Consider the following 27,476-nt stretch of genomic DNA (forward strand, 5'->3'; position numbering starts at 1 on the left):
GGTCGGGGAGGGGGCTGTTGGGTGTGTCCCCCCCCCAGGCCCTAAGCTGAACACAGGGTCCCACTCAGTCATTTGTCCAGCACACGTTTGCTGGGCACCCACAGTGTGCCAGGCACCGGGCGGGGTGTCTGGGCCACCTCAGTGAGCCACTAACGGCCCTGCTCGCGAAGAGCAGACAGTGAACAGTAGAATGAGGCAATTAGAATATGCAAGTGAGAAGCACCGTGGGGAAAAAGTCAAGCAAGGTCAGGGGCACCGGTGCGCACAGAAGGGAGTGGTGCCTCGGGCCCAGGTTTGAAGGGGTCGTCGGGGGTAGGTTTGTTGAGAAAGGGCCGTGTGAGCAAAGGCTTGAAGGGTGAGGAGCGAGATGTGCCAATGGAGGAAAAGCATTCCAGGAGCAAAGGAGGCGCAGATGGGCGGTGAGCATGGGCTGGCGCGGAGGGGGCGGGGCAGCGCCTGGGGCTCTCAGGACTTGGGTGTCTGTGGGTGAGACAGGAGAGTGTAGGAGGGGCACGATCCCTCTCTCCCTGCTGCTGAGTAGGGGAGGGGCTTTAGGGAGCAGGAGGGGGTGCAGAGAGATCCGCAGGGAAGTGACAGCAAGCCTCCTCAGAGAGGGGTGGCGATGGTCCAGAGCTCAGCTGCTTGGATCCCGGATGTTCACGACGAGTGTGAGGGTGAGGGAGAGTCCCCGCAGAGGTAGCCCCTGGGGGTTTGTTACCAGGAAGGGTGGTCTTGCTGTTGGTTGAAATAGGGAAGGCAGAGAAAGGAGTTTAGGGGTGCAGAAATCAGGTGTCTGGCCCTGGAATCTATTTTACGTCTTCGGGACATAGTTCTAGCACATTCTGGCGTTTGAGGCACAGAGTATATACCAGGGCAGGCTTCCTCTCTGCCCCAGACCTTCGGGGACATAAAAGCAGCACAGCTCCCATCGGCTTCAGCTGGAGCCTGATGTGACGAGGCAGGACAAGCCTGGGCTGGCAGTGGCTGGAAGACTGTCACCCAGCCTCCTCCACGGGCCAGGTCTGTCTCGTCAGTGGGATTCTGATTTGCTCTTGTCCTCGCACACAGGTGCTTCCGAAACTGTCGTCTTCCATTATCCATGAGATTGATAGTATTTTGGGCAATAAACCCTACAGCAAAAAGGACTACAGATCCTAAGAAGCCCACCCCCACCCCCCACCCCGGCCGCTTGCCTGGACAGTTTCCGTTTCCCTCCCAGTCTCTCTGTTCGCTCGCTTAAGCTGTTTCGAAGCCAAGTCAGGGGTGTGGTTTGCATCAAAAAGAAAACATCACACATGGCCCGAGATGTCAGCCCCGAGATGTCATCAGGAAAAGATCTCAAAAGTCGCTGCAAGACACCATTCGATGCTTCGCGGGACCGAGTTCTGATCCGCGCTGGGGAGACCACGCTGATCGGGAAGGGTGTTGGCACGGCCCCGCCCAAGCTCGCCTTCAGCCTCCGCTTTCCCTCCAGGAAGAAACCACCACCTTGTCTCCCAGTCTCGGCCCTTCCCAGAGACGCCTGGAGGCCAGGCCGAGCTCCAGTCGGGTGCGGGGGGCAGCAGGGCCGGCCTCTCCTCAGCCGAGCACCCCCACCTGGTGTCGGGGGTGGGAAAGAGGAAACCAGGTCTGGCCCCTCCCGGGGCCCCTCTGCCAGGACACTGAACACTGGGCAGAGCCCCCAGGTGGGGGTCTCCCTCAACCTCCCTCCTTGCCAAGGGCTCCCAGGACTTTACGACGGGCCCGACCTCAGATCCATTCTGCCCCCGCTTCTCCACCACCCCCTGCCCCTGCAGGTCTCTAAGGGGCCTTCCAAGCTATCCCTTGACCCTCACCCCCACCCTTGCCAGCAGGGACCGAACTCCAGGGGGATTCCTCATCAGTTTGGGGCTCGCAGGAGGTTGGGGGTTCTGACCAAGCTCATCGCCCTGGCAGCTGCCTCCCTGCACACAGTTGAGATCCCCGTGCCCAGAGCAGCCCTGAGCGGGGAGGGGCCTGAGGGGAAGGCTCCAGCCCAGGCCTCTCAGGGCCCCACCTGCCCTCCTTGCCCCAGAAAGCCCTGAGGTCATGCGTACTTAGCTAGACTGTGGCCACAGACCACACGCGGGGCGGCCCACCTGCCCCATCTGGGCCATGGCCTCGGGGTCTGCAGAGAGAACACACTCAGGCCCCTGGGTGCCCTGCGTGCCCTGCGTGCCTGGGGTGCTGGGGAGGCTGAACATCCAGCAGAAGCCCCGCAGTCTAGGAAAAGGCCCCAGGAGCCTCTCCCTGCCGCAGTGCCTTCAAGGCCTCAGAGCAGGTTGGGGTGAGGTACCCCACATTAGGGTGCTCAGTCTGAGTGCCCAGAGCTTGTCTCCTGGGCAGACGGGCAGCAGAACCACCACACGCACCCTGTGCAGAGGTCAGGACGGCTGGAGCTAGTCATTCCTGTCGGTGCATCCACACCCCCGCCCCCAGCCTGGAGCAGACATCTGTCACCCTCAGGCGGGCAAGATGGAGGAGGGGAGGGCCTGCAGCCAGGGGTCCTAAGCTGCCGGCCTCTGCTGGCTGTTAGGAGGCTAGAGCCCACCCTGTAGGGGCCTCGGTGCGTCCGGTCCCGGCGGGTGCAGCTGGCCCTACGCGGACACCCCACCTACAGCCACACCCTCCCTGCGGCCGGTCACTGGTCCTGCTTTACCCTGCTGGGCCAAGGCCTGAGAAAGCCATAAACTTCCTGACCTTTGTGCCCACCCTGGAGTCTAGAACTTTCCCCACCTCCTCCGGCTCCCTGCCCAGGCCCCGGGGGGGAGTGGGGAGGGGTCATCACCAAATCTACAAGCTGCACACTGTGGGGGTGGGGCGAGGGGAGCCTGTCCTGGCGGGGGACTCCCCCTGCCTGTGGCCACTGCACACCACACAGGGTGGGTGTCTAGCTCCCAGGACAGGCAGGGACCAGGCGCTCTGGGCCAGGCAGCCCCAGCCATGCTGAGGGAGCAGACTGCCCACCCCTCACTGGGGAGAGCTGCTGGCCCCTCCTTCACATTGCTGCCCCCACATGGGGAGCCACACCTGGGAAGGCAGTGCCCTCTTGGCCACATGTTTGCCAAACAGGGAGCCGAGGGCCCCCAGAGTTGAGCTGGGCCCAGGCTGAAATGCCCACGGCAAGGACCCAGGCACATTCGCAGTCCTGGGAACCTGTCCACAGCCTGGTTCTGAGCTGTTCTATTTCTCCCACACCCACTTGCAGGGAGGACCTGGCTCTGCTTCCTGGGGGAGGGCTCCTGACTTAGAGGGGGTCTGGTGTGGGGGAGGGGCAGGTGGGCCCCTCCCCCCACCCCGGGTGCCCAGTCTGGAAACTAGCTGGGCAGAGTTGGGGCCTGGAGGAGTGGCCTGGGCCCTGGCGCAGGTTTACACTGGCCACCTGGTCGAGGGATGCCTCCCAGCCTCTGGCCCTCGCCTTGAGGCAGGTTGCCCAAGGGGACCCCTCGGGGAATGCCCGGCACAGGAGGCAGGTCCGCTCTGGGAGCAGGGCTGGGATCCTCTCCTCTGCTGACACACGGAGCCCCCCGCCCCCCATATCCCATCCCAGATCCAGTGCAAATCCGAGGTCCGTAGGAATGACAGAGGGGCTTGCTCCGTCTTCTGTCATGTAAATAATGTGCTTTTCTTCTCTCCCCCTTTTTTTAATGACTGTGGCTCCTCAGCTAACTGCACTCCCTACGCAGGCAGACATTGCCTGATGCCTCGCGCTTCCAGACGACACTCAGCGAGACACAGCCACCGTATTTATGGAATGACAAATAAAACCCCAGCCTGTCGGGGTCTGCGGCTTTCTGCTCCTCTCCTTTCCAGGGGCCCGGCCACGGGCAGCGGGGAGGGGAGAAGGCTGCCACCTGCAGGGACTGGCAGACTGCCCCCCAGTCCTGACCGTGGGGTGAAGAGCAGGGATGGGGAGAAAGGGCCCTGGGGAAGAGCCAGAGACTGGGGACTCTGAGGCACCCCATATCCCAAGTGACTTGGGGATAAGGGTGCCCTCCCCACTGCCCTCAACACATTCTCTGTTGCTGGGAGGCTGCTGTGCCCTCTGGGTGCAGAGAGATCAGGGCCCAGGGAGGCCCACGAGGTGCCACTGGGGGCTCCATGTTTCTCTGACACCATGTTGTGTTTGTGTGTGGGGGTGCAAGTGGGAGAGGCAGGCCCCTCCCCTTCTTGGGCCCCCCCTTTCCCAGCAAGCCCCTCAGCCTCATGAGGCCACATTTTGGGGGGGGTGGCAGTGGGTGACTCCCCACCCCCATCCCTCTGCCACCTCTAGCGCCCACCCCCATCCTAGATTAGTGAGAAGTTAGGAAAACATGGATTCCATCCTTTCCCAAAGGATTTATTAAAACACAGAAAACCAAGACATACACACAGAGTACAAAGTAAAGGGGGTTGTGTCGGCTGCAGGCTCTGTCCAGCCTCTCCCGTGTCCTGCCAGGGACCAGACGGGGCGCCACTCACGGGGGCTCAGCTTCCAGCTCCAGCCCCCTGGCTGGGACCCTCCCAACTCACCCCGAAAGCCCTCGGCCCCTCTGCCAGCCGGGGGGTGTGCCCAGGACCAGGGGCCCGGCCCCCTTGGCTGGGCCAGATGCCAGCCCGCGTGGGGATCTGCTCCCTCGTACCCTCAGGCTCCAACACACAGGGAGGGGCACCCCCCTCGTCTCCGCACACAGGAGCCGAGGGGGCTGGGGCCCCCCTCTCCACATCAGGGGTTCAGGACATACACACACACCCAACGGGCCCTTTCTGGGTTATCGCACCTAAAAAAATACTTTGTTTAAAAAAAATCTGAAAACTAAGAAAAAAACCCAAAACACAATGCCAATGACTTTGGGCTGATGCACCACGACCTGTAAACTTCCAGAAAGAGAAAATGGGGCAGGAGCCAGCTTCCTTGACAGAGGTGGTAGTGGGCACTGCATAGCTGCAGGTGTTGGGGGGCACCCCCCACCTCTCAACCATGTCCCCCTCCCCCGGCCCCAAGCTCTGGAGGCATTCCTGTCCCTGAGCCAACCCTCTGTGTGACACCGCCTCCCCCTCAAGAGCTCCAGGACCTGACGTTTGGGAGCAAGAGCTACCGTGTCACTGGGGCAAGCCTTGTCCAGCCACAATCTGGGCTGGAGAGGCCCCGGAGGACCCTGGGAAGGAGCCCCCAGGCACCTCCTGCGCCCCTGGTGGGTTTCAGCAGGACCTTGGTCATAAGTTGCAGAAAACGAAGGAGCTTCCAAAGGTGGCTTACAGGGAGGCTCTCCTCACACGGGACACACTTCCCAGGCAGGCGTGTGCAAGAGTGGAGGGCCCTTCCGGACATGGTGAGTCCGGCCCAAGCTCCCCTCGTCCCCTGGGAGCCCAGCAGGCAATGCTTCCCAAAACCGTGGCCGAAAGGTGGTTTGACAGAAAGCCTACTCAGCACTGGTTTAAATCATAGTGGGGCTGGAAACAAAACCGTGGGCTGGCACTTGAGATTCTGCCTGTACAAAGGCCCTCATTCCGCCAGCAGCAAAACGAAACCCAGCCGGAAGGTGCCGGAGACAGTGGAGGCCGCGCTGACCCGCCACCCCTCTTGGCTGGTGACAATTGATAAACTAAGAAGGAAACAGTCTGAGACCCATTTTCCTCTCCCAAACCAGCCGACCGGAAACCCACTCCCCAACTGTCCAAAGCCCCACAATCCCGGACCTCTGGGGGGTGCTCACTGTGGAGAGCTGAGCCCTTCCAGGATCTGGCCATCTGTGGGTGCCTGGCTCCGGCCCAGGAGAGGAGGGCAAGGGGGAGATCGGGATGGAAGCAAAGATGGGGGGTAGGTGGGAGGGAGGCTTCCTGGGGAGGAAGGGCTGACAGCAGTGGGGACCACCAGCCCCTGGGGCAAGGCAGTGGTGCTGCAGGCCCCCGCCCTGCCCCCGTGCGCCTCACGACTGGACACTCAGGCCCCACCTACTGCGGCCAGGGAAGGCCAGCACTGTTCCCAGTGAGGCCAGCCACAGGGCTGACCGGAGGTCTGGGAGGGGAGCATCACAGGGCTGGGGGGGGATGTCACGTGGTCACCTCGCATGTGGCCCAGGAGCCTCTGCAGGAGGCACTGACCACAAGACACAAGCAGGTGCACGCAGCCCTGGAGGAACCACAGGGGACAGGGGTGACACTGCCCTTCCCAGAAGGCGAGGTCAGCACGGCTGCACACACATCTTGGAAGCCTGCGGGCCACCTTCGGGGTGCCCCCCACCGTCCCCACCTCGGAGCTTGGGCTGCATCAGTCCTGGGGGTTCTCATAGAGGCTGAAGTGAGGGGACACCCTCGATGGCAGGGGGCTTGGGGTCCAGCCCTCCTGGGGTGCACAGAGAGCCATTTACAGAGGACACCTGGGTCCTGGGAGGCCACAAGACAAGCCCCCAGATCCTGGCCCCATCCTGGATTCTCTACCCAGGAAGCCACCCGCCCACAGCTGGGAAAACTCCTTCCGGCCGAGCCTGCACAGAGGAGGCGTCAGACACAAACAGGCCCGGGCGCCCTCGCGGGAGACAGCGGATGCCGGATGCTCCTACAGGAGGGCTGAGGGTCATCAGGTCCAGTCCCCTGCCTCCAAGCAGGGCTGTCTTTCCCCAGGCCATCTGATAACACAGCAATGGCGGCTGTGACCCAGGCCCCAGCAGCAAGTAACCACATGGAGGCCTCTCTGGGGACAGGACGGCGCAGGCTCCAAGGGGAAGCCCTGGTCCCTTGCATCCATGGCTGTGACACCAAACAGGGAGTATGTATCTGAAAGTGGGTGTGATGGGCCTCCCAGGGCAGGACCAGGGTCTCCTGGGCCACCGGCAGCGCCACTGTGACCTTCCCGGCTAGGATGCAAGTCCCTCCCCGCTCAGGCAGAGAAAAAGGCTCTAGCAGGCTCCTCCCCTCCCTCCCAGGAGCACTTGCTGGGCCTGCGCTCTGATCACAGAGTCTAGGGCCTGCAAGCTCTGCTGGGCCCCTCCCCCACAGAGACAGCACATACCTGGTGGTCTCCAGCCCCGGGAGGAAGGGGGTGGAATAAACCCCCTGCCCCAGGCATCGGCCGAGGTCTTCACCTCGGGCTAGGCAGCCGCTCCCAGCCCTGACCACCCAGCACTGGGGAGCCCCAGGGGGCAGGACACGGGTGGTCAGGCAGCGTGGACGGGATGGGGTGGGGCAGGAGCACACTGAGGGCCGCCCAGGTGGACTGAGTCCACGGGACAACAGCCAGGCTTCTAGAATCTTCCCTTGCGGTCTGGAGCCCGTTGACAGAGACAGACGTTACGTGTAGCAGGTTAGACCCCCTCTGCGCGTCACTCAACTTTTATCAAGACAAACTTTTCAAGTCTTCAATAGGAAAGTGCAAAAGATGTACAAATAAACGAAATCTCTTCTAAGAAGTCGTCCGCCAAGGGGCACGTCCCCGAGTGGGGAGGGTGTGACGCTGGGTGGAATGCTTGCATTATGATGAGGTGGCACTTCTGGGCTCTGGCCCAGCCAGGCTGGGCCTCATCCCCCATGTGATGGCATTACTCAGTTTCTCTTTCTGTCCCAAGGTGGCACGGCTCCTAAAAAGGCGGTAGCTTTTCTCTCCTGTGGTAGTCGGGCGGGTGGCCCGGCAGGCATGGCTGCAAGAGGCAGATCTCGGGTGACACAGCTGAGCGCCAGGCCTTCACTGGGCCACCCAGCACCCTGTCATCACCTACCACCGCCTATGACGGCCAACCACACGCAGCCACCACCAGAAGGGCCTCCCGAGGGGCAGCCAGGGGGCTCAGTCAGTTGAGTGTCCAATTCTTGGTTTCAGTTCAGGTCATGATCTCAGGGTCGTAGGTTCGAGCCCCACAGCGGGCTCTAAACCGACAGTGCAGAGCCTTCTTGGGATTCACTCTCTCTCTCTCTCTCTCTCTCTCTCTCCCCTGATCCCCCTCCATTTGCTTTCTCTCAAAATATATAAATTTAAATACAAAAAAAAGAAGAAAAAGAAAGAGCTCCAGAGCCAAGACCTCTCTACCACACGTGCATCACCAGAGCGGCCTGGGAAGAGTGGCCAGTCTGGACCCCCCAGCACCCCCACCCTGAAGTGGCAGTTCTTACGGGGACAGACAGGGCTTGGGGGGGGGGCGAGGGGAGGAGGAATAATCTCCCCTCTCGCAGCCATTAACACTTAACCCCCACAGACCCTGAGCCACCCTCCTCTCCCTGGCAGGGAGCTGATGTCCCGGAGTGCCCGCCGCCAGCTGGGCCCTGGAGGCGGAACCGGGGAGGCCGGCTTCGGGGCTGACTGCCGTGGATGCCTGTGCACACAGACGTGCTCGTGGGCACCCGGGGGTGGGCCCCAGTGGATCAGGGCTGATTCTGGCTGGACCCAACCTGCCAGTCCGAGGAGGGGACAAGGGACATTGGAGCCCCCAGGTGCGGGCTTACCTCAGCTGGAAATGAGCGCTGCAACAGAGGAACATCGCGGGGACAGCTACATATCTGTCGGAGAGAGAGGAGCTTGCTTGCCTGGGGCGGTGGTGGGCAGGCCGGGCCCCGTGGGGGCGCCCCTACACGTGTCGCCCAGAAGCGACGGGCACCTACCGGTCACATAGGGCCCCAGGGGCATCTGGTTGTAGTTGACAATCCCTCCCGGTCCAGGGCCCCGGAAGTTGGGCCCAAAGCTGTTGTTGTACATCTGGGAGTTGCCGAAAGCGCCCTGGAGGCAAGGACTCGGGTTTAAAGGCTGTAGTCGCAACCCCCCCACCCCAAGCCCCTGGGGGACCGGGCCCAGGGCGTGCGGGCCAGACCTGACCTGCTGGGTGGTGGGGTCACCAGCGCGGTTGGTCAGGCGGCTCAGGATGCTCCGCTCGGACATCTGGAGGCGGGCAGCCACGGGGGGGATTCGGGACAGCATCGAGGGCAGGCGCGTCACGTCCGCCTTCATGTCACTCAGCAGCTCCTCCAGCTGATTCAGGACTGCGGGGAGGGGGGGGAGCTGATGGGGGCCAGCACGCTGCTGCTCCTCACGGTGTGTGTGCGTGTTCTTACACCCCCCAGGCCGGGAGCATTGGGGCGCTCCTCCCCCGGCCCTCCAGGCCCCCAGGGCAGAGGGACGCCGCCTGGACCGAGAGCAGGCTTCCCCGGGGACCCGAGGGCTGCCAGGGTCCCAGAAACTCTGGCCCAGCACTGGGCTTCCCTCAGCTACAGCCCTGGCTCCCAAGGAGGCTTCCCACCCCCACCCCCCACTGGCTCAGGAGATGTCTCCCAGCACAGCAGGGGCCGGCAAGTCCAGGGGCTCTCATGTGAGCTTGGCTTTGGCTGTCCCCGGCCCTCTAACCAGCCTGGGAGCCTGAAGATCTGGAGCATGGGAGTCAAAGGTCTGAATCCTAGGAATCTTGGGCACTCACTCCAACATCCCGTCAACATCTCTGACTTTACAATGGGGTAATAAACCCTAATGCTTACAGGTATCATGAGCATTAAAGAGATAATGTGCTTATCTCTTTAATGCCCAGAGCAAGGCCTGAGCGGAGCCCACCTTAAGAAAAAGCCCAGAGACAGAAGACATGAACAGACACTTCTCCAAAGAGGACATCCAGATGGCCAACAGACACATGAAACGATGCTCAGCATCCCTCCTCATCAGGGAAATACAAATCAAAACCACACTGAGATACCACCTCACGCCAGTCAGAGTGGCTAAAGTGAGCACATCAGAGAACTCTAGATGCTGGCGAGGATGTGGAGAAACGGGCACCCTCCTACACTGTTGGTGGGAATGTAAACTGGAGCAGCCCCTCTGGAAAACAGTGTGGAGGTTCCTCAAAAATTAACACTAGAGGGGCGCCTGGGTGGCTTAGTCGGTTAAGCGTCCGACTTTCGCTTAGGTCATGATCTCGCGGTTCATGGGTTTGAGCCCCACGTCGGGCTCTGTGCTGACTGCCAGCTCAGAGCCTGGAGCCTGTTTGAGTCTGTGACTCCCTCTCTCTCTGACCCTCCCCTGCTCACGCTGTCTCTCTCTCTCTCCTAGAAATAAATAAAACATTAAAAAAAAAAAATTAACACTAGAACTCCCCTATGACCCAGCAATAGCACTGCTAGGAATTTACCCAAGGGATACAGGAGTGCTGATGCCTAGGGGCACATGGGCCCCAATGTTCATAGCAGCACTCTCAACAATAGCCAACACGTGGAAAGAGCCTACGTGTCCATCAATGGACGAACGGATCAAGATGTGGTTTATCTATACCATGGAATACTACATGGCAATGAGAAAGAATGAAATCTGGCCACATGTAGCAACATGGATGGACCTTGAGGGTGTTATGCTGAACGAAATAAGTCAGGCAGAGAAGGACAGATACCATATGTTTGCACGTATAGGAGGATTAGGAGCAACTTAACAGAGGACCGTGGGGGAGAAGAAGGGGAGAAACGGGGGGAGAGGGAAGCAAACCATGAGAGACTCTTGAATGTTGAGCACAAACTGAGGACTGACGGGGGTGGGGGGGAGGGGACGGGGGGTGATGGGCATGGAGGAGGGCACTTGTGGGGATGAGCACTGGGTGTTATATGGAAACCAACATGACAATAAACTATTAAAAAATAATAATAAAATAAATAAACATTAAAAATTAAAAAAAAAAAAAAGAAAGAAAGGAAAAGCCCAGAGAACAGAGGGCTTAAATTTCCCTGGACTGGCTGATGGACTGTCTCATCCCGGCTGGGAGCCTACTCCCTGTGGGCTGGCATTCGGTCCCCAGGCCGCTGCCCCTCGGTGCCCTCGTCGGTGGCGAAGGATCCGCATGGCTCGAGGAAGCCAGGCAGGCCGGCCTTTGGGAAGGGACCCTTGTGCTCACCCTTGTGCAGGACAGCGTTGGCTGGCTTGTTCCCGGCAAGGGACTCCTTGGACAGGTGCTGGTGGCTCTCAGCAAGGCACTCCACCTCGGCCAGGCGGGCATTGAGGGCCATGGCTGGGTGGTTGGGGTCCTGGGTCATGTTAAGGTACGCGGCCCTCCGCAGCTGCTCCTCGATGACCAGGGCCTGCTCCAGCAGCTGGGGGTGGGGGCGGGGGAGAACTGAGCCCCGGCCCGGCCCCTCCTCAGCCAGCGCCCACCCCCACACGCCTGGGATCCGTCAGACAGGAAGAAGGGAGGACACGCTTCCGCTGTCGGTCCATCTTTGTCTGACCTTAGCACCCCCTAGAACTCTCACCAGGCCTAGCGCCCATCACCTAGGGCAGGGACGCTCACCCAGTGGGGCCTGGCGCTGATCAAGGACTGGCTGCGTGACTCCCTTAGTGGACAGCCTGGCCCGCGTCCAGGGGCTGCTGCTCAGGAACTCCCTTGCCCTGGGCCTCGCCGCCCCTCCCCACCCCAGGCTCTGGTCCTGCTGGGACTGACCTTGAACCTGCGGGCCAGGAACTTGTTCTTCATCTCCAGATAGTTGCCTTTGTGGATCTCAGACTTGAAGGGCTCGTTGAGGATCATGTATCTCGGATCATTCTGGATGTCTTGCCAGCGGGCGTAGCCGTGCCTGGGAGGGGCACTGTTAAGGGCAAACCTGGCCATGGCAGGGGGCGGGGGACCAGCCCAGGCTCGTCTGTGTACCTGGGACAAGCCACTGACCTTGGCTGCAAGGTGAGCAGGCTGATGATGATGGGACATTTTTATTTATTTACTTATTTACCCAAATTTATTTACTTATTATTATTGAGAGGGAGGGAGAGACAGAGCATGACCAGGGGAAGGGCAGAGAGAGAGGGAGACACAGAACCCAAAGCAGGCTCCGGGGCTCGAACTCACGAATATGAGATCATGACCTGAGCTGAAGTCAGATGCTTAACTGACTGAGCCACCCAGGCGCCCTCGCTTATTTTTTTAAATAAAGTTTTATTGGAACACAGTCACACTCACTGGTTTACGACTGTCCGTGGCTGCTTTTGCTATAATGACAGAGTGCAGTAATCACTCTGCACAGCCTGAAATATTCCATCTCTGGCCCCTTACCAGAAAGGCTTGCTGACCCCCTATTCTAGAACACTCCCCCTCTCATCATAACCAGCCCACTCCAGATGGTCTCAGCTTTGCTGAAGGGTAGCTGTGGGACCCTCTCCTTGCCTCTGGGAGGCCTGTGCTCCGATGGCACGTCTGACCACCTCATTAGAACACGCAACCCCCCCTTCCCCAAAGCTCCCTTTGCTCCTTCCCTGCTTTATCACATGCTAAACACCACACTTTGCCAAAGTAGGGTGTTTGTCATCTGGCCCCAGTAGGAGGTGAGCTCCAGGTCGTCAGGGACTTTGGGAATGTCGTTCATGGACGCATCCTCCACGCCAGGAACACAGGGGACGATCAACAAACACGGGATGCGTGACTACAAGCGGAATTACGGGGAGGAGGTGAGGCAGGCACCAGCCAGGACTTATGGGGGTTTGTCATGGCGTCAGATGGACTAGCTGGCACTTGCTGGCTGCGGGGCCTCTGTGAGCCTCGTGTCCTACTCTGCATAATGGTAATCATGGTGGCGCCCCCTTAAAAGGCTGCTGAGAGGACGGAGTGCACCCACGCGGCCCCTACGGTCATCATCACCGTCACTGCCAGGAAAGGGTCCTTGGCACCTGATCAAAACCGCTGGCTCCTGACCCCTCATCCCACACACCCCAGGTCCCTCCCTGAGCGGGGAACAGGCCAGATTCCTGCCCGGCCTGGCTCAGCTCGGCCAAGGATACGTCACGATGCCCGCCAGCAGCCAGTAGTCATGACGCCGGTGCCAGATGTCGTAGATTTTCCCCGAGGACACAGCAGCACGTTCCTCATTCTGCCACAGCGTGTGCAGCTCTGGGAAGCCAGCCAAGGGGAGCAGAATGAGGTGCCCCTCCCCCAGCCCTTCACAGAGGCAGGCACAGGAATGTCTCCTCCTCACCACCCACCTCCTCCCCACCCCTAGAAGTTCAGCGTTCCAGGGTTACTAGGAAAGGTTATAAAATGCACTTTTATCAACCATTCACACTTTAGTATAAAATAACCATCTGCCCAGACTCCCAGGACCCACATGGTTAGGAAGCCTGTGACAACAACCATGCTAGCTCTCTGGGCACCGCCTCACCCCAATACCTGTGAAGCCCCCGTCTGCAATGTTGAACATGAATTTGAACTTCCCATTCTTGTCTTCCTTCTTCCCCTCCTCATCTTCCTCTCTGTCACCATTCTGCTGCGTTTCAATGGGCTCCTTCTCCTCCACTTTGGTGTCATCTATGGGAGGACGGACCCACGCTCACTCACCCATCCTAAAGGTACAGCCTCTCTCTGCCAGGCACTGGCACAAGTGGGAACCGTGTTTCCTCATCCTCAAGGGCCTTACTGCCAAGAGGGGTTTTAAACAAACAAACCAGCAGCTCCTCCCTCTGTCCTGAGCAGGGAGGGTGGGCTCCAGGCCCAGGTGCCGCTCCCCCACCAAGTCAGGACCATGTGGAAACACAGGGCAGAGCACTGGAAAAAGTGCACGTTAAGGGGCACCCAGGTGGCTCAGTTGGATGAGTGTCCAACTCTTGATTTCGGCTGATGAAATCAAGCCTTGGGCTCTGCTGGCAGTACGGAGCCGGCTTGAGATTCTCTCCCTCTCTCCCTGGCCCTTCCCAACTCATGTGCTCTCCCTCCCTCTCTCTCTCTCTCTCTCTCAAAATAAACTTTTTTTAAAGTGCACATTAATCTGACGATGAATGTTCCAGAATATTCCAGAACCTACAGGTACACGAAGCCTCCAATTGAGCCCCAGATGCTCCAGGCCAAGCTCTGTGACCACTCCACTTGCTCCTGGTGGTGGCTGGGGCCACAGGAAGGATCAGGAGAGGGGGTGGGATCCTCCACCCAGCCTCCCGCCCACCAGCACCAGCTGGGCCTGGAGGCAGCACCGGGCAGCTGCAGGAAGCCCAGTGGGGTCCAGATGGTGCCCTCCAAAGAGCAAGGGACACAGGACAGAGCACACAAGAGCCCCAAACCTGGCCTGAAATCGCTGCTGTCCCCTCTGCTGTGAATCAAGCTTAGCTCCAGCTTGTCCAGAATTTTCTCCTTCTCAGGAAGCACTTCTTCTGCAAGACAAGGGGTGTTTGTCGAGTGGGGAGAGGGCACTCTGGGCTGGTGGCTTTCCAACTCCATTTCAGCCAAACGCAGAGCCCCGCCCATCACTTTACCGAGGAGTCCGACAGGTGCCATCGAGGACTGGGAAGGGGGGATGGGGGTGCGGACCCCCCACACCCGTCAGCTTGCCCCTTCCCTCTCACCCCCACCCCCAGCAGCACCCCGGCCTCAAGGCGCAGCCTCAAAATCCCCCCGACCGCAAGGATGACCAGAGGACCTTAAGTTCTGGCGACACAGCAGGCTTCAGCAACACAAAACCCTCTTAGAAACACCCAGAAACGTCAGGCAAAAATCTATCCCCTCGGAAAAAATACACAGTGAGTTCACAAGAAGCAGAGGAAATCGTCAGTGCCATAAATGAAGGGAGACTCGAACTTGAGAAGCACGAGGCACAGGGTGAGGGGTGCCAGGAAGAGGCCCGGGGGCGCGGGGCTGCGGCTCCACACCCAGACCCGGGGGACGAGGCGCAAGCCCTGAAGACACAGGCTCCGGAGTCCAAACCCCTAACAACGCCCTCCCACCGCCGCGCACACTCAGCAAGAGAGAAAGTTCCAGCAAGTGCCGGACTCCTGGCCAAGCCGAGGAAGCCTGGCTCCCGTGTGGAATCTTGGGCCAGAGTCTCCAGTGAGGGGCCCAAACCCAACGCGAAGTCCGTGCAGACTGTGGAATCCGAACTGTGCTACCCACGGCAGAGACCGTGCCATAAAGACTGGTCCCAGACCAGCCACAGCCAGGCAGCAAGACCACGGGGGCCCAGGGCTTCTGGAAATAGAGCAGGGACATTCCTCCTACTCAGGTGACAGAGGATTCCCGTGAGCAGAAAGATGCACCCGCCAAAATCCAGAAACCATTTAGCCATCCACCAGAGAGAGAGACAGAGAGAGAGAAGAGTGATGAGCATCTGTAATACGACAGTCCAAAAAATAAAGGAAAATGAGACAAATCTGGATGAAACTTCTAGAAATTAAATACACAGTCATGGGGCGCCTGGGTGGCTCAGTCGGTTCAGCGTCTGACTGGCTCAGGTCACGATCTCACAGTTCATGAGTTTGAGCCCTGAGTCAGGCTCTCTGCTGTCAGCACAGAGCCTGCTTCCGATCCCCTAGATCCCCTATCCACCCCCTCTCTGCCCCTCCCCTGCTCGTGCGCTCTCGCTCACTCTCTCTCTTTCAAAATAAATAAACGTAAAAAATTAAAATGAAACATTTTCACTGCAGAAATCTGAGCTGTCCTCCAAGACTTCTGGGCCCTGGAGAGCAAGCAGGGCTTGTGATGAGGCCCATGTGACCTTAACAGAGGGAAATTGTCGGGGTGGGGCCTGACCTCATCCCACCAGCCCTTTAAAAAGCAGGCGTTCTCCAACCAGCCACAGAAAAGGACATCAGAGATTTGAAGCAGGAGGGGGATTTGAAGCTTGAAGATGAAGTGGGCCCCGTGGCAAGGAAGGTGGGCGGTCTCTAGGTACAGAGGACAATACCCATCCCACAGCCAGCAAGGAAATGTGGGCCTTGCCCCCCACCCCCCAGGAGCTGAAGGAAGCCAAAAACAAGAAGGGGCTTGGAAGCAGATGTTTCCCCTAAGCTGCCAGACGGGAACTCGGCCCAGCCAACACCTTGATGTCAGTCTTTTGAGACCCTCAGCAGAGAATCCAACCACACCAAGCCAGACTTGTGACCCACACAACTGTGCGCTCGTAAACGGCTGTTGCTTTAAGAACTGAGGTTGTAATCATCTGTTTTGCAGCCATAGAAAATAGTACAAATGGGTAGTATAAAGAAACAAAACAGGGGCGCCTGGGTGGCTCAGTCAGTTAAGTGTCTGACTTCGGCACAGATCACGATCTCGCGGTCCGTGGGTTCGAGCCCCGCATCAGGTTCTGTGCTGACAGCTCAGAGCCTGGAGCCTGCTTCGGATTCTGTGTCTCCTTCTCTCTCTGACTCTCTCCTGCTCATGCTCTGTCTTTCTCCATCTCTCAAAAATGAATTAAGCGTTAATAAAAATTGAAAAAAAAAAAAGAAACAAAACACTATGAAGGAAACAGTATAAAGAAAGAAGCAGAAGCTAGATCTAAAGGTGACTCGAATAGCAGGGAGGGGGCGCCTGGGTGGCTTAGTTGGTTAAGGTCACGATTTCGTGGTTCTTGAGTTTGAGTCCCATGCTGGGCTCTCTGCTGTCAGTGCAGAGCCTACTTTGGCTCCTCTGTGTCCCTCAATCTCTCTCTCCACCCCCCCTGCTATCTTGCATGCTCTCTCTCTCTCAAAATAAATAAACTTTAAAAAAAAGAAAAGAAAAGAAAAGAAAGAAAGAAAAACTCTTTGCAGGAAGACGAGGAAGTGAAAGATACACCAGCCCCTGTCTCTGGCTAACCTTATACCTGCTTTCTTTTCTTCATCACGTTTGGAATCTGCTGTTGAACAAGATGTATTTCTGTGTGCAGCTGACCGCCTGCCTCCCCACTAGAATACGAATTCCACGTGAAGGCTTTGGCTATTTTGGTTTCTTGCCCGTGTCCTTGGTACTCAGGATGGGGCCCAACACACAGCAGGCCTTCCATCCGTGTTTGTTCGATGAATGAAGGAATCGGCGAGTAATTGAGATGCCAGAAGACATCAACACAATGGGGACAAAGGCAATTCTCAAAGAGAGAATGAGAATTTGCTCGTGATCAATGAGAGACAGAATACTTAGCTTTAAGACTCACAGTTAGGCACAAGCAAGATAAATAAAAATTTCATCTTAGCAAAAACACACATGAATATCTCCTCTTTTTTTTTTTTTTTTTTTTAAGTAGTCTTGACGCCCAGCATGGAGCCCGATGCAGGGCTTAAACCCACAACCCTGAAATCAGGGCCTGAGCTGAGATCAAGAGTCGGATGGATGCTTACCCGACGGAGCCACCCAGGTGCCCCCAAAAATGGACTGTCTTAAAAGTGGCCTATCCGTGTTAGGAAAATTAGAAGAGGCAGGTTTCCGACCAAGGAGGAACCATTACCCTGAGAAGAGCCTTCTCAGCACAGTGGAAGCCAAAAGACGGAGGGAACAAACATCTTCAAAATGTGAGGGAAAACCCCCCTCCTGTCTTGTGCTTTGCTAACTATTATTCAAGAGTAAAGGAGAAAATGACACGCAATGTGAGAATTTTCCATACACAGAAATCTGCTGAAGACACCATTAAAGGGGGGTCTTGAGGAAGAAAGACATTGAAGAAAGCAATGATGAACGAGGGAACAAACACAAAACTGCTAAGAATCTAAATTCTAAACATTTAGAAACAAAGGGCACCTAGACGGTTCAATCAGTTAAGTGTCCGACTCTTGATTTTGGCTCAGGTCATGATCTCACAGTTCATGGGTTTGAAACCTGTGCTGGGCTCTGAGCTGACAGTGTGGAGCTTGCTTAGGATTCTCTCTCTCTCCCTCTCTGCCCCTCTCTTTCTCTCTCTCTCTCAAAATAAATAAAGAAGCTTAAAAAAGTTAGAAATAAGCACCATAACAAATTAGGGAAATTAACACAAGTAGAAACTACACACTGAGCAGCAGCACGTGGAAGATGGAAAGGAAATGGAGCTGAATACGACCGTCCTTGTCTTATTCAGGAGAACACATGTTAAAAGTTTGAGAGTATCAAATAGAATTGACTATAAACTTTCTGACGAGCTGAGGGGGAAACAGGAAATATCAAGAAAATTTGATCAATTCAAGAGACAGCAGGAAAGGAGAAAAAAAAAGGCAAGGGTAATACAAAGCACAAAATACAAGAGTAGAAATCCATGTAAATATCTAGCTATTACAATAAATGTAAAGACATCAAATTTGCCAGCTAAAATATAGAGATTCTGTGATTAGACTTAAAACAACAAATCCTGCTATACAGTTTATAAGACATAATTACAGATTACAGGTAAAGGAAACAAGAAAACTTTTTGAAGTAAAAGAATGAAAGAAAATGCTTGCCAATAATATATATGATACAAAACATGTATCTATAAGGAACTCTTAGAACTCAGTAAGAAGAAGACAAATAACACAATTAAAAAATGGGCAAAAGATCTGAACAGACATTTCTCCAACAAAGATATGCAAATGGCCACTAAGCACATGAAAAGAAACTCAACATCTTTATGTATAAGGGAAATACAAGTCAAAACCACTTGAGATACCACTTCTCACCCCCCCAGGATGACTATAAGCAAAAGACAAGCAGGGGTCCTGGCTGCCATGGATGGTAGAGCTTGCAAGTCTTGATCTCAGGATTGTGAGGTCAAGCCCCACACTGGGTGCAGAGATTACTTAATCAAATCTCAAAAAATATACATTAAAAAAAAAAAAGACAAGACTTGTCAAAAGACAACCTTGTCAAAGACACGGAGAAGCGGAAACCCTCAGACATTGTTCATGGGAATGTAGAACAGTGCGGCCACTGGAGAAAACAACCTGGCAGTTCCTCAAAATACTAAACACAGAGTTACCATACAATCCAGCAACTTCACCCATAGGTATATACCCAAGAGAATGGAAACCTGTGTCCACACATAAAACGGTACACAAATGTTCACAGCAGCCAAAAATTACAAATAACCCAAGTGTCCATCAACCGATGACAATACAATGCCGTATATTTCTACAATAGGATGTTATTCGGCCATAAAAAGGAATGAAGCACTGATCCACAGCACAAGATAAGTGAACCTCAAAAACATTATGCTGAGCGAGAGAAGCCAGACAGAGAAGGGCATCTATTTTATGATTCCATTTACCTGAAATGTCCAGAACAGACAAATCCACAGAGACAGAAAGTACACTAGTGATTGCTGGGGGTCAAGGAGAGAAGGAAATGGGTAGTAAATGCTAATGGACATGAGATTTCTTTTCGGAGTGATGAAAATATTCCAAAATTAATTGCACTGATGGTTGCAAAACTCTTCAAATGTACTAAAAATCACTGACTTAGTACACTTTTAAATGGGTAGGCTGTATCCCAGGTGATTACATCACACAAGTGTGTGTGTGTGTGTGTGTGTGTGTGTTTCTTTAAGTGAAAGGATAGATAAACTTAAACCAAATGCATTCTAAGCAAAAGTAAGATCCATCCAAATCAGCTTAAACAAACCTTAAAGCAAAAATTATCAGGAGGGATAAAAGGTCATTAAAGGGCACACTTCACCAGAACGAGATAAAAAACCTAAACCAATGTACACCTGTCAACCCAGTCTCAAATGAAACAAGGCAAACTCTGGCCTTACGAGGAAAAAGGGACAGACTCACAATCGAAGTGAGAGATTTTCACACAAGTCTCCCAGACTGAACGGATCAAAGCAGAGACCAAAACTGAGTAAGGATATGAGGAATCTGACGGGGCACCTGGGGGCTCGGGCAGATGAGTGTCCAACTCTAAATCTCAGCCCAGGTCATGATTTCACAGTTCCAGCCCTGCATCGGGCCTCCGTGCTGGCAGCACAGAGCCTGCTTGGGATTCTCTCTCTGCCCTCACCCCAATCATTCTCTCTCTCTCTCTCTCTAAGTAAATAAACTTTAAAAAGAGAGAAATTTGAACAACACAATGACCTAACATGTATATTCAGAATCTCACAGTAATTAATCCCACAGTAATCCCAGTAATTAAGAGAACAAGCATTCTTTCCAAGCACGTGTGACCGCTTCCAAATCTGAACGTAATGAGCCAGAAAGCAGGTTTCAGGGACACAATATAGAAACAATATCTTATAGACTCACGTGTTCCAACCACGATGCAACGGAGTTAGAAATCACTAACAAAACACAGCCCAATAACCCCCAACTCCGCGTGGTGGGAAAAGCTAAGTCCCCTAGAGAAGCCCGAGCCCCTGGCTCTCCCCTCCTGCGGATCCTATGACGCTAGGACAGGGCCCCCCACTCGGCCAGGGAGAGCCGGAGCGGAGCATAGCTTGGCCGCGGCCAGAGGCGGCAGAGGTGGGGGACCATGGGAAGCCTCACCTTTTGGCGCCTGCTCTGGGGACAGCGGGGCCTTCTCTGCGCCCTCCAGCCGCTCCTGGCCATCTGAGTTCTCAGGCTTGTCCTCGCTCTCCACTCTGTCCAGGGCAGTCGGCAGGGCCTGGGGGGGACAGGCGAGGGATGCCGCGGGGCCTGAGGCTCAAGAGCATAGAGGGCGGGGGCCGGGCACTGGGCTGGGAACCCGCTCCCTCCTGGCTCCCCCAGACCAGAGGCCCAGGTGTGGAGCCAGAAGGCCAGCTGCCCAACCCCCACCCCATTCCCGCCAGGGGCCCAGGCACCAGCATCCTCCACACCTGGATTTCTGGGGGCTTCTTTGGTTTCTGCACCCCCAGCTCCTTCTCATCCATGTAGCCCAGCTGGGCTTCCATTTTGTCTGAAAGACCAAAGGAAAGAGGTGAGATAGTGAGCTAGGGCAGGCAAGGGGTGAGAGGCAGGAAATGGGATGCCACGGGGGAGAGCGAGGGCCTGGCCTTCAGGCGGCTCCCTTGGGCCAGGCAGGCACCTCCAGAAGGACAGGTGAGCCTGGTGAGCCAGAGACCCCCAAGCCAAGCCCGCAGACATGGGGGGGAGCCTCGGAAGACCCTGGGCCCAGTGAAACCAAAGCCCCAGGCTGACGGCCCAGGGCTGCCCACAGCAGGGAGGGGAGGTGGGCGGAGGCCAGCCTAGGAGCGGGGACAGCTGGACGTGTCCCCAGACTGGCTGGCAGGCGGGCACCCTCCTCACTGAGCCAATTCCTGACATACGGCCAAGTGCTCACAGTAGCTCTGGGAGGTGGCCGCTCCCGGGTCCCACAGCACAAGGGAGAAAATGGGGCTCACGTAGGACCAGGCGTGTCTACTTCCAGAGGGCACACTTGTGCCCAGGAGCAGGATGCACGTCCTTGGAGACACTGAGCCTCTCAGGGAGCCATGTGTCACCCGGGCACAGGTAGGTCAGAGCCGGGCCTTTGAGGTCCATGGAAGGAAGAAGACCCTTTGCCCAAATAAATACATGGATCACCAAGTGACATCAAAGACAAATAACCCATTAATGAAGAGCAAAGGATCTGAAAGGACATTTCGCCAAAGAAGACACAGGAATGGCCCAGAAGCACGTGAAAAGATTCCCAACATCCTCAGCTGTCACAAATGCAAATCAAAACCACGGTGAGATACCGCATGGTACCCACTGGGACGGCCATAAGCAAAAAGTCAGACAACAAATGTTCGGGGACGAGGTGGGAAATCTGGGAAGGGTCACACGTTGCCGGTGGGGACGTAAGATGGCGTGGCCTGGCCGCCGTGAAAAAGTCTGGCAGTTCCTCAGAATGTTAGGCCACGTGATCCAGCAGCGCCACTCCTAGCCATGCTCACAGCCATGTGACTTACAGCATCCCCGACCTTATTCACGACAGCAAAAGACCCACCAGCGCACAGGCGAATAAACACAAACACGGCGCATCCACACAACGGGACATTCCTCGGCCAAAACCAGGAAGGAAGCATGACACGCCCTGCAACGTGGATGAGCCTCCAAAACACGCTGGGGGGGGCGCCTGGGGGCTCAGCCGGTGAAGCGTCCCGCTTCAGCTCAGGTCACGATCTCACAGCTCGTGGGTTCGAGCCCCGCGTCGGGCGCTGTGCTGACAGCTCAGAGCCTGGAGCCTGCTTCCGACTCTGTGTCTCCCTCTCTCTCTCCTCCCCTGCTCAGGCTCTGTCCCTCTCTCGCAAAAATAAGCATTAAAAAAATAATAATAAAAATAAAAACACGCTGGGGGATGAAGCTGGACACAAAAGCCACGTATCATATACGGTTTCATGTACGTGGCACGTCCAGCCCAGGAAATCCATGGAATAGATTAGTGGTTGCCAGCGGCTTGGGGGAGAAGCAAGGAGGAACGTCTGCTAATGGGCATGTGATTCTCACGGAGGGATGAAAATGCTCTAGAATTGGGGGCGACTCAACCCTGTGAATCCACGAGAAACTAATGGTGATGGTGTGTGAACAGCCCTTAAGAAGATAAACTCAGGAGAGCGACATGGGGGTGGGGGGTTGTCCGTCGTGGGTCGTGTGGAGGACCCGGCGTCTCCTGGGGCCCCGCCGCCCCCCGTGACCCAGGTGCCCTCCCCTGCACGTCGGAGCCCAGACCTGGCGGGGCGGGCAGGAGGTGCGCAGGGCTGGCGGGCACTGGCGTGTTGGGGTCCGAGGAGATGACCTCGCTCGGCTTCTTGCCCTCGGGCCCCTCGGGGATCAAGTCCGGGGTGCTGTACTTCCCGTTAACGTGCTCAAACTCCTGAACCTGAGGCAGGAGGCAGGGAAGGAGAGAGGGGGGTGGTCTCAGCCCAGGCCTAAGGGCCCCAGGGTGGCCGGAGGGCCAGGGGGCGTCGCGGGCTTGGGATGAACGCCACCTCCCCGCCGAGGCTGGCCCAGCCGAGTGCACGTCTGACCACAAACCTCTATGCCAGGCCCCACCCCCACCCCAGTGTGTGTTCTGCCCCGCGACCTACCATCCCCACCTCCAGGCTCCCCAGCCCCGCCCAGTGAGGCGTTCAGAGGGTCCCTCTAGCCTGACTCAGTGCCCGCAGCCAGGCCCTTGCCCTCTGCCCGCTGACTCCCAGGGGGCACATGAGGACCGTGGGGGGCCCGCCCGGCAAGGCCCAGGCAAGGCTTACTCACCCACCTTCTTCCTAACTAGTGACATGACCCCGATGCGGGTGAGCACGTGCTGCCTCGAGAGGCCCTCACGGGGCACGCCGTCCGCGAAGGTCTCTGCACCGTCAGCCCCCGGCTCACACAGGTGCCGCATGAAGAGGGACACATAGGCTCTGGGGTGGGGGGGACTGGGGCTCAGGGAGTGAGGGGCCAGCGAGGACCCTCTGAGAGGGCTGGCAGGACCCCCAGGAAACCCGCTGGCTGGAATCACCATCCGCCCACCACCTCCCAGCCAGGCCTGCTGCGTCAGGCCCCAGGGAAGGGCAGGGGTGGGGGCCGCCCCCAGAAGGGCCGCCCTTGCCCCGGATCTGCTCTTGCAGAGGTGGCGGGCCAGGGTTTTCTGCACATGAGCCCTGCCCACCCCCAAAGGCCAGACAACAGGAATCCTCTGGACAGTAAGCCCAGGGCCGGGGGGGTCCCACTCCGGGGTGGGCGGCCACCACCTCAGCCCCTTTACCTAAATTCCTTCTCGCTCTTCCCTCGAAGGTCCCGCACCAGCCAGTGGGAGTTGAAGGCGTCCTGGGGGGGCATGCCCCAGCGCATGATGGCGTTCAGAAAGGCCTTCCGCTGCCGGGCGTTGAAGCCCAGCACCTGGGCCGGCGGGCAGGGGGGCGGAGGAGCAGAGAATTCAGGGATGGGCAGAGAGGCGTATGGAGGAGAGGAGCTGGGGAGAAGCACAGAGGACACAGGACCCAGAGACCCAGGGGTCTGTCCTGGCCCCACCTCCACTTGGCCGTGACCCTGGGCAGGCCCCTCACCTCCCTGCCTCCATCCCTACTCCACACCCCCAGAGGTCCAGCAGGGATGAGCTCTTTGTTCTGAGGAGGCGGAAGGGGGGCTAGGAAAGTGGGGTGCAGACGGGCCCCACCTCGATATTGCCACCCACACGGGCGAGAAGAGGTGGCAGGGGCTTGTCCCTGTCGCTCTTCAGCTGCCTCCTGGATTGTCGCCGTCCACCTGGGAAGCAGACCCACCACGACCTCAGCGGGGCCCGGGGGTGTCCCGGCCCCCCCACATTCCTTCCAGCAGCTCACCCCGGGACAGCAGAACCCCTCAGGACATCCTCCAAAGACGGACGGCTGTCCTGGTGTCCCCAGGGCACCCCAGGCTGGCCAGCAGCCCCCTGACACGTGTCCGGGCCCCAGTCCAGGGTCACCAGTCCCGGGACTCACTCTGCCCTTCGGGCCTTTCCTCAAAGTCCTCGTCCTCGTCCTCGGAGCCGATGGAATATTCAGACTGGTTATCGGAGAGCTCGTCCTGCCACTCTGTGAGGGGCCGCGTGCAGGGCACAGAGTGAGCCCCCACCCCAAACCCCAGGGCCGCGCCAAGCCCCCAACCCCGGCCCAGGGGAGAGGGACAACGAAATGGGCACGGGGTGCTTGCCGTGAGCTCACCGAACACTGTGTCCTAAGGCATCACACCATCCTCATCCCTCTCACAGCGCCCGCCCCCCCCCAGGAGCAGTGGTGAAGCCACTGGACCACCGGCCACCTAGCTTCCCAAACAGCCAGCACCCACCTGCTCCCCAGCCCCCTTTCTCCACGGCCCACACCGCCCCCACCAGTGCGACCGCCCGCCGGCCACGCACCCTGGTCCTCCTGGGAGGCGTCGTTGTAGTTGACCTGCTTGCGGATGCGCTTGCCCTTGCCCAGGTTGCGCGCCAGGTCCTCCTGCTGCTGCTCGTAGTGGTGCCGCAGCAGCTTCTCCCAGTAGTCGGGGTCCACGTTCTCCTCCTGCTTGATGATCTCGCGCTCCACCTCCTCCTGGACGCAGGCGCGGGCGCGTGAGGGCAGGCCCGCAGGCACGCGCCCCGGATGCCGGGGGGGGGGGGGCCGACAGCGGGCTCCGCCGCCCCCTGGGCCTCCTAACACCTCACCCTCGGAGAGCCCGAGGATGAAGCGGGAAGCCTGCCTACTCCAGGAGGCCGCCCTGATCACCCCAGCCCACACGGTCTCCTTCCTGCCCCTGACACAGCCATTCACTCGTTAGTTTGTTCGCTCATTCATTCATTCACTCCCTAGGTATTTCCTGACCTTGTGCCAGGCAATTGGGGCGCAGAAATGAATAAGCCCCAGCCCTGCCCTCAGGGTGCTCCCGGGTGGTGGGAGTTGAGGAAGCCAGAGGCCGCTCAGGAGAGACCCAGAGGCTGAGCTTCGCGAGATAACAGAGCGGGGCCGCGGCGGGGGGCGGGGCCGCGGCGGGGGGCGGGGCCGCGGCGGGGGCGGGGCCGCGGCGGGGGGCGGGGCCGCGGCGGGGGCGGGGCCGCGGCGGGGGGCGGGGCCGCGGGCTTACCACGCCGTCCTCCTCGCGCACCACGTACTGCGCCACTTTGAAGGAGCTCAGGTATTCGTTCATGTTCTGCAGCTCCGTGTCGTCCGTGGCGTCCTGGTTTCTGTCCAGCAGCTTGGAAATGGCCGCATCGTCGTAGTGGATCACACTGCTGTCCTCCACGTCCTTGTTGTCGCCTGGAGGCAGGCAGGGTGCAGGGTGAAGGGACAGACGGGGGTGCCCAGGTCCCAGCGGGGGTTGCGGTGGAGGGGCGCGGTGACCAGACGGCGGAACCTGCGCCGCGTCAGCCCCGCGGCCTGCCCACCTGACGGGGCACAGGCACCCCAGTGAGGGGCGGGGGGGGGGGCACGGAGCCCGACGAAACACAGAGGGGCGGGCGGGAAGGAAAACCCCATCCCCTCCAGGGGCAGCCGCTCGACACCGGGAGGGGCTAGGAGCTACCTGGGGGGGTACTGCCGTGCTTTTTCTTGGCGCTGGCAGCCAGGGCTCCCCCTTTAGAGGACTGGACATCCGGGATGGGCGTGGCGGGCCTCTGGCCCTGAGACATCATGCCTGTGGGACAGAATCAGAGGGGCTGCAGGCGGGCAGTGCCTACAGAGGCCGCCCCAGCCCCACCCTGCGCGGCCAGGAGACAGGGAGCGGGAGAGAGGCTGCGGGCTGACGGGCCCTGGGATGGGTGGCGCGGCACCCCCACCCTCTAGGCGCCCCAGACGCCCACCCTCCACGTCGTCCTTGAAGAGCTCCTCGGTGCCGAACTTGAGGATGTCGTCCAGCTCCTGCTTGGTCATGGAGCCAGACTTGGAGCCGAGGCCCGGCCGCACCACCAGGTGGGTGAGCATCATCTTGCGCTTGGCCACCTGCGTGATGCGCTCCTCCACCGACGCCCGAGTCACGAAGCGGTAGATCATCACCTTCTTGTTCTGTCCGATGCGGTGGGCGCGGCTGAAGGCCTGGGGACAAGCTGCAGCTCAGCGCTCGTCCACGGCTCAGCCAAGGGCTGGGGGCGCAGCGCGGGGCACCAGAGGGGGGAGGGGCGCGCACACGTGCTCTTGGGTGTGTTCCGCATGGAGATGTGCTGGCTTCCTGACCCTGGGTGGTCTCAGGTGGGCCTGGGTGCCTACACAGGTGGAACTAGGCATAACTGCAGGTGGGCGGGGGGTGTGCAAGGGGCGGTGGAGCCCGTGTCTGGGTGTACGAAGGCCACACGGAGCTGACAGCAGTCCTGGGGAGGTGGGTTGCAGGGAGCCGTGTGCTGTGAGGACGGGCCCAAGGCTCTGTGCATTAGGCGTCTGCATGATGCGACCCCTGTGTGATTATCTGTGTGGGTGCACACACGTGTGCATGAGACATGAGTCCGTGTGTGCCCATCCCTGCCCCAAGCGGGGTGGCCAGGGACACGAGTGTCTCTTAGCTCCCCCACACCCCTACCCACCTCAGCCCTCCCATTCTTCCTCACCAATCCGCTTGCCCCCCGCTCCGTCTCTTCTCCCACAGGCTTGTCCCCCCATATTTCCCTGGCTTCCCCCCAAACTGGCCCCCTCTGGGTCCCAGGATTCCCTCTCCCTGACCCCCTCCATGGCCTTTGTCCTAAGATGGGACAGACTAGGGTTATCAGCCACACAGACTGCTGTGTGTCCTTGGGCACGTTGCCTGCCCTCTCTGGGTGTTTCCTCTTTTGAACAGTGAGGGAGCTGGACGGGCAGGGCATAGCCTCCACTCACCTCCCAGGTCCCCTCTTGGGGCTGGGGTTCCATAAGGCTGGCCCAGGGGGAGGTGACGCCCGGACACACAGTCTGAGGGGGAGGGGCGGAAAGCCCACAGAACCAGCGGTGGCAGGGGGGCTCTCCGGGAGGGCTGCGGTGTCAGGGCCACAGACCTGGATGTCATTGTGTGGATTCCAGTCCGAGTCGTAGATGATGACCGTGTCTGCTGTAGCCAGGTTGATGCCCAGGCCACCCGCCCGGGTCGAGAGGAGGAAGCAGAATTGCTGGGCCCCAGGGGCTGAGGAAGAGAGGCAGGTGCCCAGGGGGGTCAGTGGGGGGCTGCCCAGAGAGGGGAGGGTGGGGACAGGTGGACAGTGGATAGGAGGGCTGGAGAGGATGGGGGAGGGGGACGGGGGCGTGGGCACACTGTGGCCCCATCACAGATGACATCGGCCGCAGCTGTGTTCAGGGTAGCTGGAGGAGGCCCAGGACCCAGGGTGGGGACAGAGCAGCCCCCTTGAGCCCCACTTAGCCCCCAGCTGTGCTCTGAGTCCTGACCCCACAGGAGGGAGCCAGAGGGAGAAGGAAGTTATATTCAAAGCCTAGATGGGCAAAGACCAAACTACAGACGGCCGGCAAACACAGGCAGGGCCCCTGATAAGGGTCGGCCCCGGACA

At 58.4% G+C, this 27,476-nt stretch overlaps 2 protein-coding genes across 10 annotated transcripts in view; one reads left to right on the forward strand and one right to left on the reverse strand.

The window, feature by feature from the left end:
* The window catches only part of KCNAB2 (potassium voltage-gated channel subfamily A regulatory beta subunit 2), an 87,241-nt gene extending 83,432 nt beyond the window's left edge, over positions 1–3,809 (forward strand). For 4 of the 6 annotated variants that reach the window (XM_039253262.1, XM_039253266.1, XM_039253263.1 and 1 more), the window contains one exon: positions 1,069–3,809. In XM_039253262.1, coding sequence (XP_039109193.1) covers positions 1,069–1,158 — 90 coding nt within the window. In that variant the 3' untranslated portion in view covers positions 1,159–3,809. The remainder of the gene's footprint in view (positions 1–1,068) is intronic. The other 2 variants (XR_005531944.1, XR_005531945.1) reach the window with 2 other exon arrangements.
* A 3,492-nt stretch (positions 3,810–7,301) lies between these two features.
* The window catches only part of CHD5 (chromodomain helicase DNA binding protein 5), a 58,052-nt gene continuing 37,877 nt past the window's right edge, over positions 7,302–27,476 (reverse strand). For 2 of the 4 annotated variants that reach the window (XM_039253245.1, XM_039253242.1), the window contains exons 22-42: positions 26,973–27,097; positions 25,815–26,046; positions 25,538–25,648; positions 25,100–25,272; positions 24,396–24,570; positions 23,980–24,072; positions 23,676–23,764; positions 23,265–23,398; positions 22,776–22,920; positions 22,247–22,394; positions 20,410–20,501; positions 20,099–20,216; positions 13,988–14,077; positions 13,104–13,241; positions 12,719–12,827; positions 11,391–11,523; positions 10,848–11,043; positions 8,801–8,964; positions 8,590–8,704; positions 8,434–8,487; positions 7,591–7,634 (exon numbers count right to left, since the gene is read on the reverse strand). In XM_039253245.1, the coding sequence (XP_039109176.1) occupies positions 8,480–8,487; positions 8,590–8,704; positions 8,801–8,964; positions 10,848–11,043; positions 11,391–11,523; positions 12,719–12,827; positions 13,104–13,241; positions 13,988–14,077; positions 20,099–20,216; positions 20,410–20,501; positions 22,247–22,394; positions 22,776–22,920; positions 23,265–23,398; positions 23,676–23,764; positions 23,980–24,072; positions 24,396–24,570; positions 25,100–25,272; positions 25,538–25,648; positions 25,815–26,046; positions 26,973–27,097 (2,588 nt within the window). In that variant the 3' untranslated portion in view covers positions 7,591–7,634; positions 8,434–8,479. Of the gene's footprint in view, positions 7,635–8,433; positions 8,488–8,589; positions 8,705–8,800; positions 8,965–10,847; positions 11,044–11,390; positions 11,524–12,718; positions 12,828–13,103; positions 13,242–13,987; positions 14,078–20,098; positions 20,217–20,409; positions 20,502–22,246; positions 22,395–22,775; positions 22,921–23,264; positions 23,399–23,675; positions 23,765–23,979; positions 24,073–24,395; positions 24,571–25,099; positions 25,273–25,537; positions 25,649–25,814; positions 26,047–26,972; positions 27,098–27,476 lie in introns of all 4 variants that reach the window. The other 2 variants (XM_039253243.1, XM_039253244.1) reach the window with 2 other exon arrangements.

Source organism: Hyaena hyaena, unplaced genomic scaffold, assembly GCF_003009895.1.
Source record: "Hyaena hyaena isolate Hyena2069 unplaced genomic scaffold, ASM300989v1 scaffold_443, whole genome shotgun sequence".
NCBI lineage: Eukaryota > Metazoa > Chordata > Mammalia > Carnivora > Hyaenidae > Hyaena > Hyaena hyaena.